At 42.2% G+C, this 13,884-nt stretch overlaps 2 protein-coding genes across 2 annotated transcripts; one reads left to right on the top strand and one right to left on the bottom strand.

The window, feature by feature from the left end:
* Positions 1–8,340: 8,340 nt before the first annotated feature.
* Positions 8,341–8,760, top strand: LOC311107304 (profilin-3-like; the record flags this gene model as incomplete). Its single annotated transcript, XM_084149790.1, has 1 exon — positions 8,341–8,760. The coding sequence occupies one exon, from the start codon at positions 8,341–8,343 to the stop codon at positions 8,758–8,760; it is 420 nt and encodes a 139-aa protein (XP_084005916.1).
* A 1,083-nt stretch (positions 8,761–9,843) lies between these two features.
* Positions 9,844–13,668, bottom strand: LOC311107976 (ADP-ribosylation factor-like protein 3; the record flags this gene model as incomplete). Its single annotated transcript, XM_084150608.1, has 6 exons — positions 9,844–9,891; positions 10,107–10,292; positions 10,566–10,616; positions 10,851–10,967; positions 12,263–12,409; positions 13,651–13,668. The coding sequence occupies 6 exons, from the start codon at positions 13,666–13,668 to the stop codon at positions 9,844–9,846; spliced, it is 567 nt and encodes a 188-aa protein (XP_084006734.1).
* Between the last annotated feature and the right edge of the window lie 216 nt (positions 13,669–13,884).

The raw sequence follows: 13,884 nt of genomic DNA, 5'->3' as shown, positions 1-13,884 counted from the left end.
CTAGGTTGAGACCATAGGTGATGCGTACATGGTGGTGGCGGGGGCCCCAGAGAAGACTAAATACCACGCCCACAACATCTGCGACATGGCCCTGGACATGGTGCGCTCCATAGACCACCTCAAAGACCCCTCCAATGGCAACAACATACAGATCAGAGTGGGTGAGTGGAGACGCAATGGGAACCACTCTCATACTGAATCTCAGTGTCTGTGTGCTGTGCGTATACACATGTTGGTGAAGCAGATGTGTGTTTAGTTGGGTCAGAAACAGGTTTGTGTTGCAGGGATCCACTCTGGCATGGTGGTGGCCGGGGTGGTGGGCCATAAGATGCCACGCTACGGTCTTCATGGCGACACAGTCCACACCGCATCAGCCATGGAGAGCAACGGCAAGGTAAGGAGAGTGTGAGAGTGTGAGAGTGTGAGAGTGTGTGAGAGAGAGAGAGCAAGAAAGTCAAAGAAAAGGAAGGGTGATGAGAGGAGAAGATAAATGAAGATACATTTCTAACAGCTTCTATTGAGCCAGGTGTTCTATGACTGATATGGCTGATCATGATATGACATATCTGACTCTTCTCTCTCTCTCTCTCTCTCTCTCTCTCTCTCTCTCTCTCTCTCTCCCTCTCTCTCTCTCTCTCTCTCTCTCTCTCTCTCTCTGTCCCGTTCAGGAGATGCACATCCAGCTCAGCAGCGCCACCTATGAGCACCTGAAGGGAAGCCACTTCATATTCGAGAGGAGAGGCACTATCACCATCAAGGTCAGGGGTCACCAATGTCACAATGGCAACCTTACCGACCTCCGTAACTATACGGGGGTCGGTAAGGTTGGTCATCATCTCCGCAGCGAGAGACCAACTGGTCATCATGTCCGCAGCGTGAGGTCTTTTGAAATTTGAAGCCAGCATGGACTCTCAGTCTTCCCATTCAAGAATAGAAGTAATTATGACCCATATCATTACAATGATTATATTTCTATGTTATGGCCCTCTCACTTACAACACAGCTGGAGGGCTAAGTTCATAATTACTGAAATGTATGCTATTGTTTCCCAATCGATGTCATCAAAACATTCTCATTTTCGCCCTCAGAAACAGCTGTTCTGTAATCAGATGTTTGTATAACATAATTCTCCCTGCTGTTGCTCCAAGCTGTTTTTAAAGCATTCTGGGAGAATCTGAGAACGAGAGACCAACTGTTTTATTATGAGTGTGTAAACTATTTTAAACAATCAACATCACCCTATACTGGTATTCGCAAACCATAGCTTGGTGTTGGGGGTCTAAATGCCATCACTGGGTCTGTCTTTGAGTCTAAAGAAATGCTAAAGGTTTGTGAGCCAGCCAGCTGATTATCAGGAGGTAGCAGTGACTCACTTTGTCATCAAAGGCTCTCTGCCCGTCTGCTCCCTGCAACTTTAATGATCAACATCACAGCTGTCCATTAAACCCGACCCTCCTTATCACTTACTCACACAGCGTGTGTGTGTGTGTGTGTGTGTATGTGTATGTGTGTGTGTCTGTATGCATGCTTATGCATCCTGTGTGTATATGAGCTGTGCCTGTATATTTGTGATGTGTCATCCTCTTTCTTAAATGAAATCTTAACTGAAACCTCCCTCCCAGGGTAATGTAGAGATAGAGACATACTGGCTGAAGGGAAAGAGGGATAAGGACGGGAATGCCCAGGCTGCCTGTCCCCAGTTTGAGACCCAGACCATCAGCAAGGCCATCAGTAAGGCTACTATCTCAGCCCCTGAAGCCAGCGGAGACCAAGACAGACTGGTAATGTAACCTACTGTATCTCTGGTCTGGTGCTTTCTGTCAATAACTCTGCTCTAAGGAAAGAGATGCCCCCAGGGCAGAATGAGGAGATATATTGTGATTGGCTGCCTTGAGGGCACATATGAATTAATTGGATTTTAAATGGTAACAGTTTTGTTGTGAAGAAATCAAATGAAACAACACAACTCCTTGTAGCAGATAGTCAATATAATAATATTTCCACTCTCAGTCCATATCAAAATCTTATGAAATGAGCTTTGTGCCTGGACTGCTCATGGCTTAGCTTAACTGTTACCTCAAATGCCTTGCTAAATCTTGAGAATCTTTATTTTCATATCGTCGATTTATCCCTCATCATGGTATCATGGCTCTATCCCTCTCTCCTTGAACCAGGTGTTCCCGTCGGTGGCAAGGGAGGATGAGGATGATATGAAGTCCATACGTTCCCACCGTATCAAGATGGATATTTCGGGCCATCACTCCCTGGTGGAGTCTCTGGAGGAATGTCGTGCTGAGGAAATGTCTGTCAGCAAGGTGAGAAGGGTGAGACACACTGCTGGATTGTTACCTATGGAGTTCACTTAGACTGAAGGATAGAGTTCAGATTTTACTCTGACACATTTCGTCTCTCTCTCTCTCTCTCTCTCTCTCTGCTTTTTTCACCTATTCCTCTCTTTTTGCCCTCTCGCCTCTCACTCCCCTCTTTCCTTCTGTCCTCCTTTCTCTTTCTCCCTCTCTCTTTCTCCCTCTCCCCCCTCTCTCCCAGTCTCACTATAAGGATGCCCTCCACCATAACAACGGTCTACAGGACAGTCACATTGAGCTGGACTCTCCAGAGTTTGACGTGCATGATTCCATCATGGCATCTCCAGACGGCTCCATTGACTCCCACTGCTCAGAGAAGAGCGCCATGTGCTCCGTGTCGTGAACCCTTAGTCACCATGGCGATATAGGCCACTTAGGGCGAAGGCTCAAGCTGTGGCTGATAATAATGAAAGTTATACTATAATAACTTTCTTGAAAAAAACATGCTTTTATATATTTGTTTCATTCGTTACAGAACGCTGAAAGCTCGGGTAACATTTAATCATGAACATTGTTTTATTACAGAGCGCTGTTGTGCCTTATTTGTCCAATGTGTCCATGTTATGGCAATCTATGTACGATTAAAGTAGTCCAGGCCAACGTGTGATAACACCAGAAATGTTTTATCTGTATAAAGATTAGTCATATATGTTTAATAATATATTCCTACACATTGAATAGAGCACATATAGTTACTTTGTAACACATACTAACTGTATTCTGCCTTTCACTGTTAGCTCCCGCTGCATGACTGAGTCCACTCCGCTGTGTCAGCCTTTCTCACGCATAGCCTACTGCACTAACAGAACAGAACACCATGTCAACACTGTGGAAATAAAACAAGGTGACAGCATAGCTAGAGAAAGTCTAATGGAGCTTGTTTTCATTGACATGCACACATATACTGCATTGGCATTTGGGTTACAATAGAGACCACTTACAGGCAAGTCAATAAAGGTCAAACATACACTGAGTATGTGTGTGTATCTGTGTGTGTGTGTGCTTTAGTGGAAATAGTTGCATAATCCATGGAATTGGAACGCACAGAACAGACAAGTCAATATAGATGAACAGTCCATTTGTTCTGCATTATATTATTCATGAAATGGTAACATAAAGAACACACAACACATGACAGACAGATTCCCAGATAAGGGCAATACAATGTGTATGGTATATACATTCATTTATTCACGTCAGGGAGTCCTGTGCGCATGCACTCAAAAGTTATGCACAGTAGTGTAACATCCTACTGCTCCTCCATGACACGCCCAAACAGGTCTATGCCTTCCATACTTCCTGAACACTGTTGCATGCTGGGTAGCATAATACGAGAAATTAATATAGAAGCATGGAAACATCATAGAAAGTGAGAGAGGACTTGTTGCCTTCCTCTCCTGTCTGCATGCCTCTCTAGTTCTCTCATGTCCTTGCCTCCATTCAGACCACGTTCCCAACCGACTGGCAGTCGGAGGAGCGCCACAGAAGGTGGCGTCCTCGCGATCCAGACTGCAGCCGTGTGCGGGCCTGGAGTCCTTGGGGGACAGCTCCAGGCCGCAGCGGGAGCAAAAAGTGTAGAAGTAGGCCACCAGGAGCAGGAAGTAGACCACGCAGAAGATGATGATCAGCTGCATGTGCTCCTCCTCAAACCAGTGGTAAGGGGTCAGGGTCGCGGCCATTGCCGGGGTCAAGTCGGGGTTAGAGGTCATGGCAGGTGGCCGAGGGTCGCTGGAAGTGAGGTAGGGGACGGCTGTCATGGCTGATTGGTCGGTTTGTTGCACTGTAAAAGTAGAAAGACTCAAAACACCATGATTTTGTAATGAATCCATGAAAAGTAGTGCACCTAACCTGAGATCAGGCGTTTGGAGGGAGTTTGAATGTAAACCCAATGTAAGCGTTATGATACACATAAAGTGTTTTAAAACAGAATAGAAGTACTCTGAAACACCCAAAGGGGTTCTTCAATCTCAATGTTGGTGTTTCTAAGAGAGTCTCGTGAGAATACCTTTTGGGGTTTCAGTGCATGTAAAAGGCAACATCAAAACAAAGAAAACTAAATTTTTTTGCAGACTGTCTCTCACAATCAAATGGTTAAGAAATGCAAATAGTTTATAGCCTAAATATTGATGATAAGGGCCTATAGAGAATATTATTTTGGGGTGGAATTCCACCTAGATTTTTTCAGTGCTTTATTAAAACAGATTAGAAACAGGAGGAGACAGAGAAGAAGTGAAAGTGTGACAGGCAGAAGCAGGAATTGAACCCCCGACTTCTGGGGCAGTAAGATGGTACATTTAATTGGCATTTCATTGGAATTTTACACACTCAACCACACAGCCACACTCTAAAATAATTATTCTGTTGTGAATTGAAATTGACTAAAAATAAACAACCAACATATACTTACTAAAAATGAATGCAAGCCGTTTCAAAGATTTGTTCATTTCAAATTAACAAAATAATTCAGATTAAATCCAACTTAATATGTTGCTCAAATTGTAAGTCTCTTTAATGAGGATAACCAAAGATTAAGAAAATATTGTGCTTGAACTCATTGGAAGTCTGGTTTTAAGCTAGTTGCACTTGCTATTTTGCCACATGGCTCTGTTTTTAGAGGATTGTGGGTAATTCAAAATTTTTAGAATTTTACACAATGTTGTATGCATGTTTTAAAAAAGTATACTTTTACTGCATATTAGTATTAAGCAGCTTCCCACTGGGCACACACTGGCTGAATCAACAATGTTTCAATGTAATTTGTCAATGTATTGTGACGTGGAATCTACGTGGAAAATACATTGGATTTGAAAAAAGCGGAAGCCTCGGCGGAAGTCGTGACAGTTTGAGATATCTCCACTTAAAAACGAAATGGATTCACTGTTGCTGTCAAAGTCATTCCAAAGGGTAGGTTTAACAGAGCAAATGAAATATGGCCATTCTTTATCATCATATATTATTAATGATGCTATTAAGGCCTATATAGCATTTGCAAAGTAAAAAAACAGCCATTGTTTCAATTCAACCCAGGATTCAACTAAAAGTACACCATAGGCCTACATAGGCCTAGGGTTTCAAGCTCTGGTTGATTTAAATTGTAATGATATTTAGTAATATTGAATTGTGTTTGGTTGTCAACGCAACCAAATATCAACATTTGAAGGAAATGCATCTTCTGCTTGGATAGTTTCATCTGTGCCACTGACTTAATCTGGCTTTAATTCAGTTTGTATACAAATTAATAATTGATATGTTGGATTCACGTCTGAGCTGAATCTCAAATGGCATTGATCACTTGCACCAATGTACTTTTAATGTAATTTCAACTGCAATTCAGGACATTTGGTTCTGCTATTTGATGAAACACAGTGATCAAACATGAATCTGTTGTATAAAGAAACTAAATATCTGAAATTGTATTCCCATTTCAACTTTGATTAGCTTTTAAATGGTTGAAAGCACAGTGAGAAGACATTTGCGTGACAACTAAACCAAAAATCATTGGAATTTGGTTTTGCTTTTAGATGGTTGATAGTGATAACACATTGGACATTCAATTAACTTTTGGGTGTCTTTTTGAGTTGGTGAATTTAAGTTGTAATCTCATTGATCAACGTCTCAACCAAATATTACCCAATTATCCATGTTGAAATGATGTGGTGAGCCCAGTGGGTTGTCATGAGGTGTAATGGATCATGTTGAATGGATATCAAAACAGTCAGGCAAAATGACGTTCAATGATGAGATGACCCATTCCCACATATCCAACTTTTAATGGTAGAGGCAAATACAGGATCCTGCAATGCTGGCTATAAAATATCTGATGGTGGATTGAGCACTGTGCTCAACAATGCCTGCCAAAATGGGTTAAACTGGCAAATGATCAGATACATAAATCAGTGTTAAATATGAAAATACTCCTGAAGAAGTGATCTAATTCTGCACTAGACAGGATGTGAAACACCATCATAGTGTTTAGAAGCTTTAGAGAAAGGAAACGACACCGAAAGTGAAGGTACCTAATTCTGCCGTAAACAGAACTCGAAACATTAAAATAGTGTTTTCAACCTTTTCCAGTAGTGCTCCCAGTCCCTGGCAAGGTGTTGCAGAACACTTGATTAAGTGGTGTTACAACACACCATGTAATGTTTCAAAACATCTCAGGATGATGTTTCTATACTCCAGCAAAGTTTAGTCTCCTTTGCGTTGGTGGCAGCTCAGTTGCCACTCGTTTTGGTGTTACAAAGCACTTCATTTGAACAGTGTGTCTTGGCTGTCAGAGTTACAGTGTCAATGATAACGCAGCTATTGCCACCTGAGGGAGAGAGTGTTTGCTATTCTACATGCATCTGTGGCTTCAAACATCTCAACAGTTAGCGCTTCAGCCTGTTGAGCAACACTCATAACATTTACATTTTACAGACACTCTTATCCAGAGTGACTTACAGTTAGTGAGTGCATACATTTTTCATACTGGCCCCCCGTGGGAATCAAACCCACAACCCTGGCGTTGCAAGCACCATGCTCTACCAACTGAGCTACAGGAGGCTCATCCCTTCTACCTCTTTAATGTTCTACAACAGATGACAATGATGAGCAAATATCAATGCCATCCATTTTTAGAAAGATCTCTAATGCAATTCAGAATCAGCAACAGGTGTGAACTGTGGAAAAGTACTGTACTGTACACTATATCTGGACTAAGGGCTGGATTCACTCTGTGTCGCAGGAGTATCGCGAAAGATCCGCGTTATAGCTCGATTTAAATTTAAAGGCAATGCTCCTGCTTTCGCGGAAACTGCATTCACGGTAAATGCTGCATATGTCGGCTCAATCGTAATTACCTTTACATTTTCACGCGGATCTTCCGTGATACAGATTGAATCCAGCCCTAAATATAGAAGCAGACATAAAACAAGAATCCCTGAAGTACCTGATGCACTCTGCCATCTCTCTCCTCTAGCAGGGGGGATTCACTTTTGTCAATGGACAGAGAAAAGACACGCCCTTACATTCACAATAATTATCTCTCTCTCTGTCTCCCTCTGTTCTTACCAGCATGTCCACTTCACATCATGGGCTCGTCTGCAGAGGAGTCCAATCTCTTTGTGTGGGAGGCTAGTACTGTTTTGTTTTCATGTGTGGAGCAAAAAAAGAAAAAGAAAGATGAAAAATAAGATAAGGGGAGGTGGGGATGGGGATGGGGGATAGAAAGAAGGAGGCAGATGAAGTGAAGGGGCCAACAGGGAAGGTTACCATGACAGCCATTCCTCGCTAAGCGGCGTGACATCACCACCATTCGAACACATGTTGGGAAAAATCATCCTGCCGACACAATCACCTAAATTTGGAGAAGACAGACTGGAAATAAAGTTCTACCCATTTCCCTTCCAATTAAGTCAAACCCACGTTCATATAGTAGAATGGACTGTTCAATCAATTGATATGGGATGAGGCTTAGACTAGAGGACTGTGTAGGGTAGGCAAAAGGTGTTAAGATATTTTTGTATTGACTCATCTCCTACAGAGTCATCACCATGAAGGCTAGCCAAGCTTCATGCGTGATTTAAGAGGCTAATCTTGTGATGGTTCAGTTTGTGATTATGTGTCACAACCAAAGTCTCTCCCTGCATATCAATGGTTCAAATCACAGGTTCTGATAGCATGACTTTATTTTCATCCTCTCCAATACTGCTATCTGTTGGCCAAGGATGATGTTGTTGTTGCAGAAATAGATATTAGTCAGCCACAGCATCTTTCGTTAGCTGTAGGCTTTGATCTGCATACAGGTTGCTATGGAAATTCCTTGATCAAAAGATTCTATTGCTATGGTAACACAGAATTAGCCGTTTTGCTAGCAATCAAGCTTTGCTTTGTACTTAGTGTAGCTGGTCAACACGACAAAGCCAAATACAGCTGAACAGTCAAAACAACTGTCAGCAAACAATCCATCTGTCTGCTGCTTGATTGAACAAAGATGGCAGAGTGGAGGGACTATATTAAAGCCACTCTGAAGGAGAAGTTTGTGGAGGACGTAGCCATCGTTGGCCTGTACGACAACAAGGCCGTGTGGGCCTCCAAGCCTGGGGGTGTCCTGGCTGCCATCTGCCCACAGGAAGTGGAGGCTCTGGTGGGCAAAGACAGAGGAAGTCTCCTGCAGGAGGGGGTCACCGTTGGAGGTCGGAAGGTGGCAGTGATACGAGACCACATGACAGGCCCTGAGACAGAGATCCTATTCATTGACCTCCGGACCAAAGGCAGCGAGAGTTTGGCTCTCACGGTTGCCATGATGACCAAGGCTCTGGTGTTTGTGATGGGCAAACGAGGGGTGCATGGCGGGATAGTCAACAAGAAGGTGTGTGACATGGCCAAGTACCTCCATGAGAGGGGTGTGTGATGACCTCCATCCAAATACTGGACCAGTATATCAGGGGGCAGTGGATGGATTTTCCTGCCTTCAAAATATCCTTCATTAAAGCTCCAACGCAGCCGTTTTTATCGCAATATCAAATCATTTCTGGGTAACAATTTAATACCTTACTTTGATTGTTTTCGATTAAAATGGTCAAAAAGAAACAAAAATAGCTTCTTAGCAAAGCAAGAATTTAGCTACACTCTAAAAAGAAAAGGTTCCTGGAGTATCCTTTAGGGGTTCTTCAAATTGAAACTGTGGGGGAACCCCTATAAGTTATTCGAAGAACCCGTTCTTCACCAGGCAGGCCAAAACTCCATCCCACCAAGGATTAAATTTCAGGCGGTCTTTTCAAGCAGTTCTTACACTAAAATGGTGTTATCATAATTCGAACAATTTCACAGTATTATTCCAACGTCATAGTGTGGAAATATTAAACACAGGGAAATCATGCTTTTGACTGCACTGGGCCTTTAAAAACGGAGGTGTTCCATGAGCAGAATATGATATGAATATGATTTTGACGCTTTTACCACTTGACCGAGGGTTTAAAACCAAACAGACTGAGAAGCAAATATGACTAACACTTTTAATGTAAAAAATCTCAAAATCTCAAAACACAAATACTTTTACATTACACAGATACTTTACACATAACCTACTCTGGTGTTTACCGAACTGACTGACTGACTCAAACAATATGACTATATGTTTATGTCAATTCTCTCATTTTTTAAATATTATAAATAAGAAAACACAGAGACTTGCCATTGGAAGCTTCCAGATACGGGGTAAAACATAAATTACAGGATATGGACATAATGCTAATTTAATTAAATTAGATCATTTTATTACAACATATTCACATAGGGCATATTTGTAAATATAAAAAACAAAACATTCCTTCAATTTCTAGGGCCAATATTCTTCTTTCATTGGAGCACCATTTAAAATAAGGTATCTCACATACACATTGCAGTAATAAAATAACCAGACAGTGTAAAAATTCAAGAGGTGGGTATGTTTCTCTCTGGTAAAAAGGAGGATTGGTACAGTAGGGCTGGTAGTTTATTTCTTCTTATTTACAATGTTGTTGCAAATCCAGTTCATGCCATCCTGGGGTGATTGAAAATGGAGCAGATTGAGGAGGAAAATAGGGTCAAATTCAAATCTCATCAACAAGGACATTTTGGTACATGTTCAGGTGTTTTAGGCCATTCTGATTAGTGCTACCTAAACCATCAGGAAGAATGTATTGATTTCCTGATTCTAACTAAAGTGCACCTCAACCAGTCAATCATTTGGTCTAATTCCAGTTTAACAGTACTGACCTGTACTCCCTCCCCGGACACTGCTGAGCAGGCCTGGATCTGCCACTGGCGGTCCCGGTACGTGTGCAGGTTGAGTCCCTCAGCGATCTCACTGGCGGGCGAGGCCGTGGCCAGGTCCTGCTTATTGGCAAAGATGAGCACTGGCACACCCTTTAAGTTCTCCTCATCGATCAGTTCTTCCAGCTCCTAAAGAGAGGAAGAGAGAGAGAGAGAGAGAGAGAGAGAGAGAGAGAGAGAGAGAGAGAGAGAGAGAGAGAGAGAGAGAGAGAGAGAGAGAGAGAGAGAGAGAGAGAGAGAGAGAGAGAGAGAGAGAGAGAGAGAGAGAGAGAGAGAGAGAGAGAGAGAGAGAGAGAGAGAGAGAGAGAGAGAGAGAGAGAGAGAGAGAGAACTCAACGCACAGATACAGATCACATCTGCTAGATAGCTATTACAGACAGATCTGAGGTGTGCCATCCTTACCAGTCCCGTCTCTTCAAACCGCTTCTTGTCTGCACTGTCTATGACATAGATCTGGAAATCGAAAATAATGAACTATAAACATCTAAAAGATCCAGGATCCATATAGTTGTCAAAAGTATTATTTTGCCATATTTACTACATGCAATATCATCCTCTAGGCCCACAACATTCATATCATAGGATTGTTGGGCATAGTTGTTCTCCTTACCTTAATGAGCTACTATCGATCTCAACATATCATATGACAGAATGCAGCGGATCTGAATGACCCTGTTAGGTGCTCACCAGTAAATCTGTATTTTCAAGGTATTTCTTCCAGAAGGGACGGATCTTCCTCTGTCCTCCGATATCCCATACATTCAGCTTCATGCCATGTGAAGCCACACTCTTAATGTTAAAGCCCTGGTGTCAAACACAAACCATGGGTTAGTACTCTATGTCAGGGCATTTCATTAGAGAGCCAGCAGCTAAAATGATTAAATAAAGTCAAGTCAAGCCACCATTCATCACTGTGATCTCAACCAAAAAAAATCTGAATGACACTTAAGACTTACAGTTAAACATATTCCTATGAACATGGGACAACAACAACAACTTTGCTCAACCAGGGTTGTGCTTTTCACGTCTAAGAGGAAGTGTTGTCCTGACATGGGCCGCAGCCTTTTTCATAACACTGTCTCTATCTGGCTCAGCAGTGAGAGGTTGTGTAACAACATGATCCCTCAGTAGAGATAGGCCTCAGCCTCATGCTACCTGCATGCTACTTGCTGAGCCAATCCTTACCATCCTGCTTTCTCACTGAAGTCCGCCCTGCCCTTTCACCTTTCCTTTACCTTATTTCTAACCCTGAATAAGGTTGCAAAATTCCGGGAACTTTCAATAAATTCCCTGGTTTTCTCAAAATCCCGGTTGGAGGATTGCTGGAGTCAGGAGGGACATCCAGAGTCCTCCAACCAGGATTTCTGGAAAACCAGGGAATTTATTGAAAGTTCCCAGAATTTTGCAACCCTAACCCAGAGGTTACGGCTACGTCTACATTGGAGTCATTTTGTTTTGTCTGTGTCAGGGTGACGTGATGTTATGTTCCTTCACCTGATTGTTGATAGTACATTTACATTACATTTGAGTCATTTAGCAGACACTCTTATCCAGAGCGACTTACAGGCAATACATTCATCTTAAGATAGCTAAGTGAGACAACCACATAGTAGTTACATTTTTCCTCAATAAAGAAGCTATCAGCAAAGTCAGTGCTAGTAGGAAAAGTCAGGTGCAAGTGTGGTGTAATACTATAGCTATGTATAGGTGTGAATGTGATGGTGTCTTACATGCTGTGAGAGCGAGAGAGCGAGAGAGCGAGAGAGAGGGAGAGAGAGTGTATGTGTGTGTGTGTGTGTACACACGTTTTACTATACTTGTGAGTAGCAGAGTCCTCACAAGAATAGTAAACCAACAAAAATTCAGAGAAGTGAGGACATTTTACTGCTCCTCACTTGTAAAAAGGCTATTTTAGGCTTAGGGGTTAGGTTTAGGGTTAGGGTTAGAATTAGGGTTAAGGTTATGGTTAGGGTTAGGGAAAATGGGATTTTGAATGGGAATAAATGTTTGGTCCCCAGAAAGTCCTCACAAGTATAGTAAGACATAGTTGTGTGTGTATTGTATGTCTGTGTGTATGTCTGTGTGTGATGCCCTCTGACCTGTGTGGGTGTGATAGTGTTGATATCTTCTGAGGCGAGGCTCTTCAGTAGGGTGGTCTTGCCTGCATTATCCAGACCCAGTAAAACTATCCTCAGCTCCACACTCTCTGTGGTCCCCTTCAACTTCTGAAGGACCGAGAGCAAGCCCTGAGGAAGACATATTACAATTCAGTAAAATTCCGTCCATTTTATTACTGCTTGACACGATAGTTCATTTACCATAACATAACAATCCCAACACACTTGACTATGGTCATCAGGCCTATAGTGAAGCTATAAGCTTGGAAAAGTTACTATTTACTATAATGTGATCAAATCAATTTCAAGGTGTTGAATGAAAGGTATGCATGCATCCATCCATCCATCCATCCATCTGATTGGTAGCTGATGACAAAAGCTTCCAGCCACAGGTTTTGTGCCCAGAGTGTAGGTAGGTCCATTCTGATCTCATGGGTAGGCCCTAGTAGCCCCCTTTCTAGTGGCCCCAAGTAGATTATGTCCCACATCATTTACATAATCATCAGAGAGAGAAAACAGGAAGTATGGATGGAGGGAATGACTTGCCTCATTTCCATTCAGATCATTTCCATTCACTTAATGACATGCTGTGTGGTTTATGAGCCAACCAACAGAAACCAAATTGCACAGTTATTTCCCAGTAGGGTACAGTATAATAAACACCTTGTTATGACACACACTAACTGTATGTTTAGAACCTTAGTAAGCCCCTGACCTAAGAAACGAGGGCATGTTGTCAAAGCCTTGTCTCTTTGAAACAGTTGACTTACAGCACGATGACACGATGACCCTTTCTCGCCCTCCCTTTCTATCTATCCCTCTTGCTTGCTCTCACAATGTCTCTCTCTCTCTCTCTCTCTCTCTTCGTCCCTCTCTTTCCCTATCTCTCTTGTGTAAGCTTTAATCTGCCACTTCATTTAGAAAAGCAGTAGCGTTTATTTCGGCCCCATTCATGTAATAGCCTACTGATTAATATAATAAGATTAATGCATGTTGCACAAACACACTCTCTGACTACTGAAAAGAATATCACAAATATGCACGTATAAAAAAACATACACAACAAGGACAACCACACACAAAGAACATTTACCAATATTACTAGTAAGAGATTATTTCCTGACAACCAGCGCTTTTACTTGTAACATTACATATACAATGAAATGTACAGTTAAGGTTCCACTTATTCAACCAGTGACATTTTTACCAACCAGAGCCCAATTTGTTGAGTTGTACATACAGATGAGATAAAACATTCTTTAAAAAATAACTTGTGGAGCTCACTCCTATCAAGTGAAGACTCCACTTATTTCCCATCGGTCACACAAACACATGATGAGCCATAGAAGCCTCCATATTAAGCCACATACCTTTGTAGCTTCTCCCATGGTGGCGTGTGTTGTGTGGTGTAGCCAGAAGGCTGCAGCTACATTCTCTGCTAAACCCAACAGGTACGCTAACTGCTATCCAGGACAGGTCACCTGTTAGTTAGGGTGAAAACAAGGTACCTGCTTTTACCTCTTCCTCTTCCTCTTCCTCTTAAAAAAACCTGTGTGTATGACTGAGTGTTGTCTCCCTACGTTAGCTTGCTCACAACTGTTGGG

The sequence above is a fragment of the Coregonus lavaretus genome, assembly GCF_964263955.1.
Source record: "Coregonus lavaretus genome assembly, chromosome: 32".
NCBI lineage: Eukaryota > Metazoa > Chordata > Actinopteri > Salmoniformes > Salmonidae > Coregonus > Coregonus lavaretus.
The sequence above is the reverse complement of the archived record's forward strand: the minus strand, read 5'-3'. Positions and strand labels throughout refer to the sequence as shown.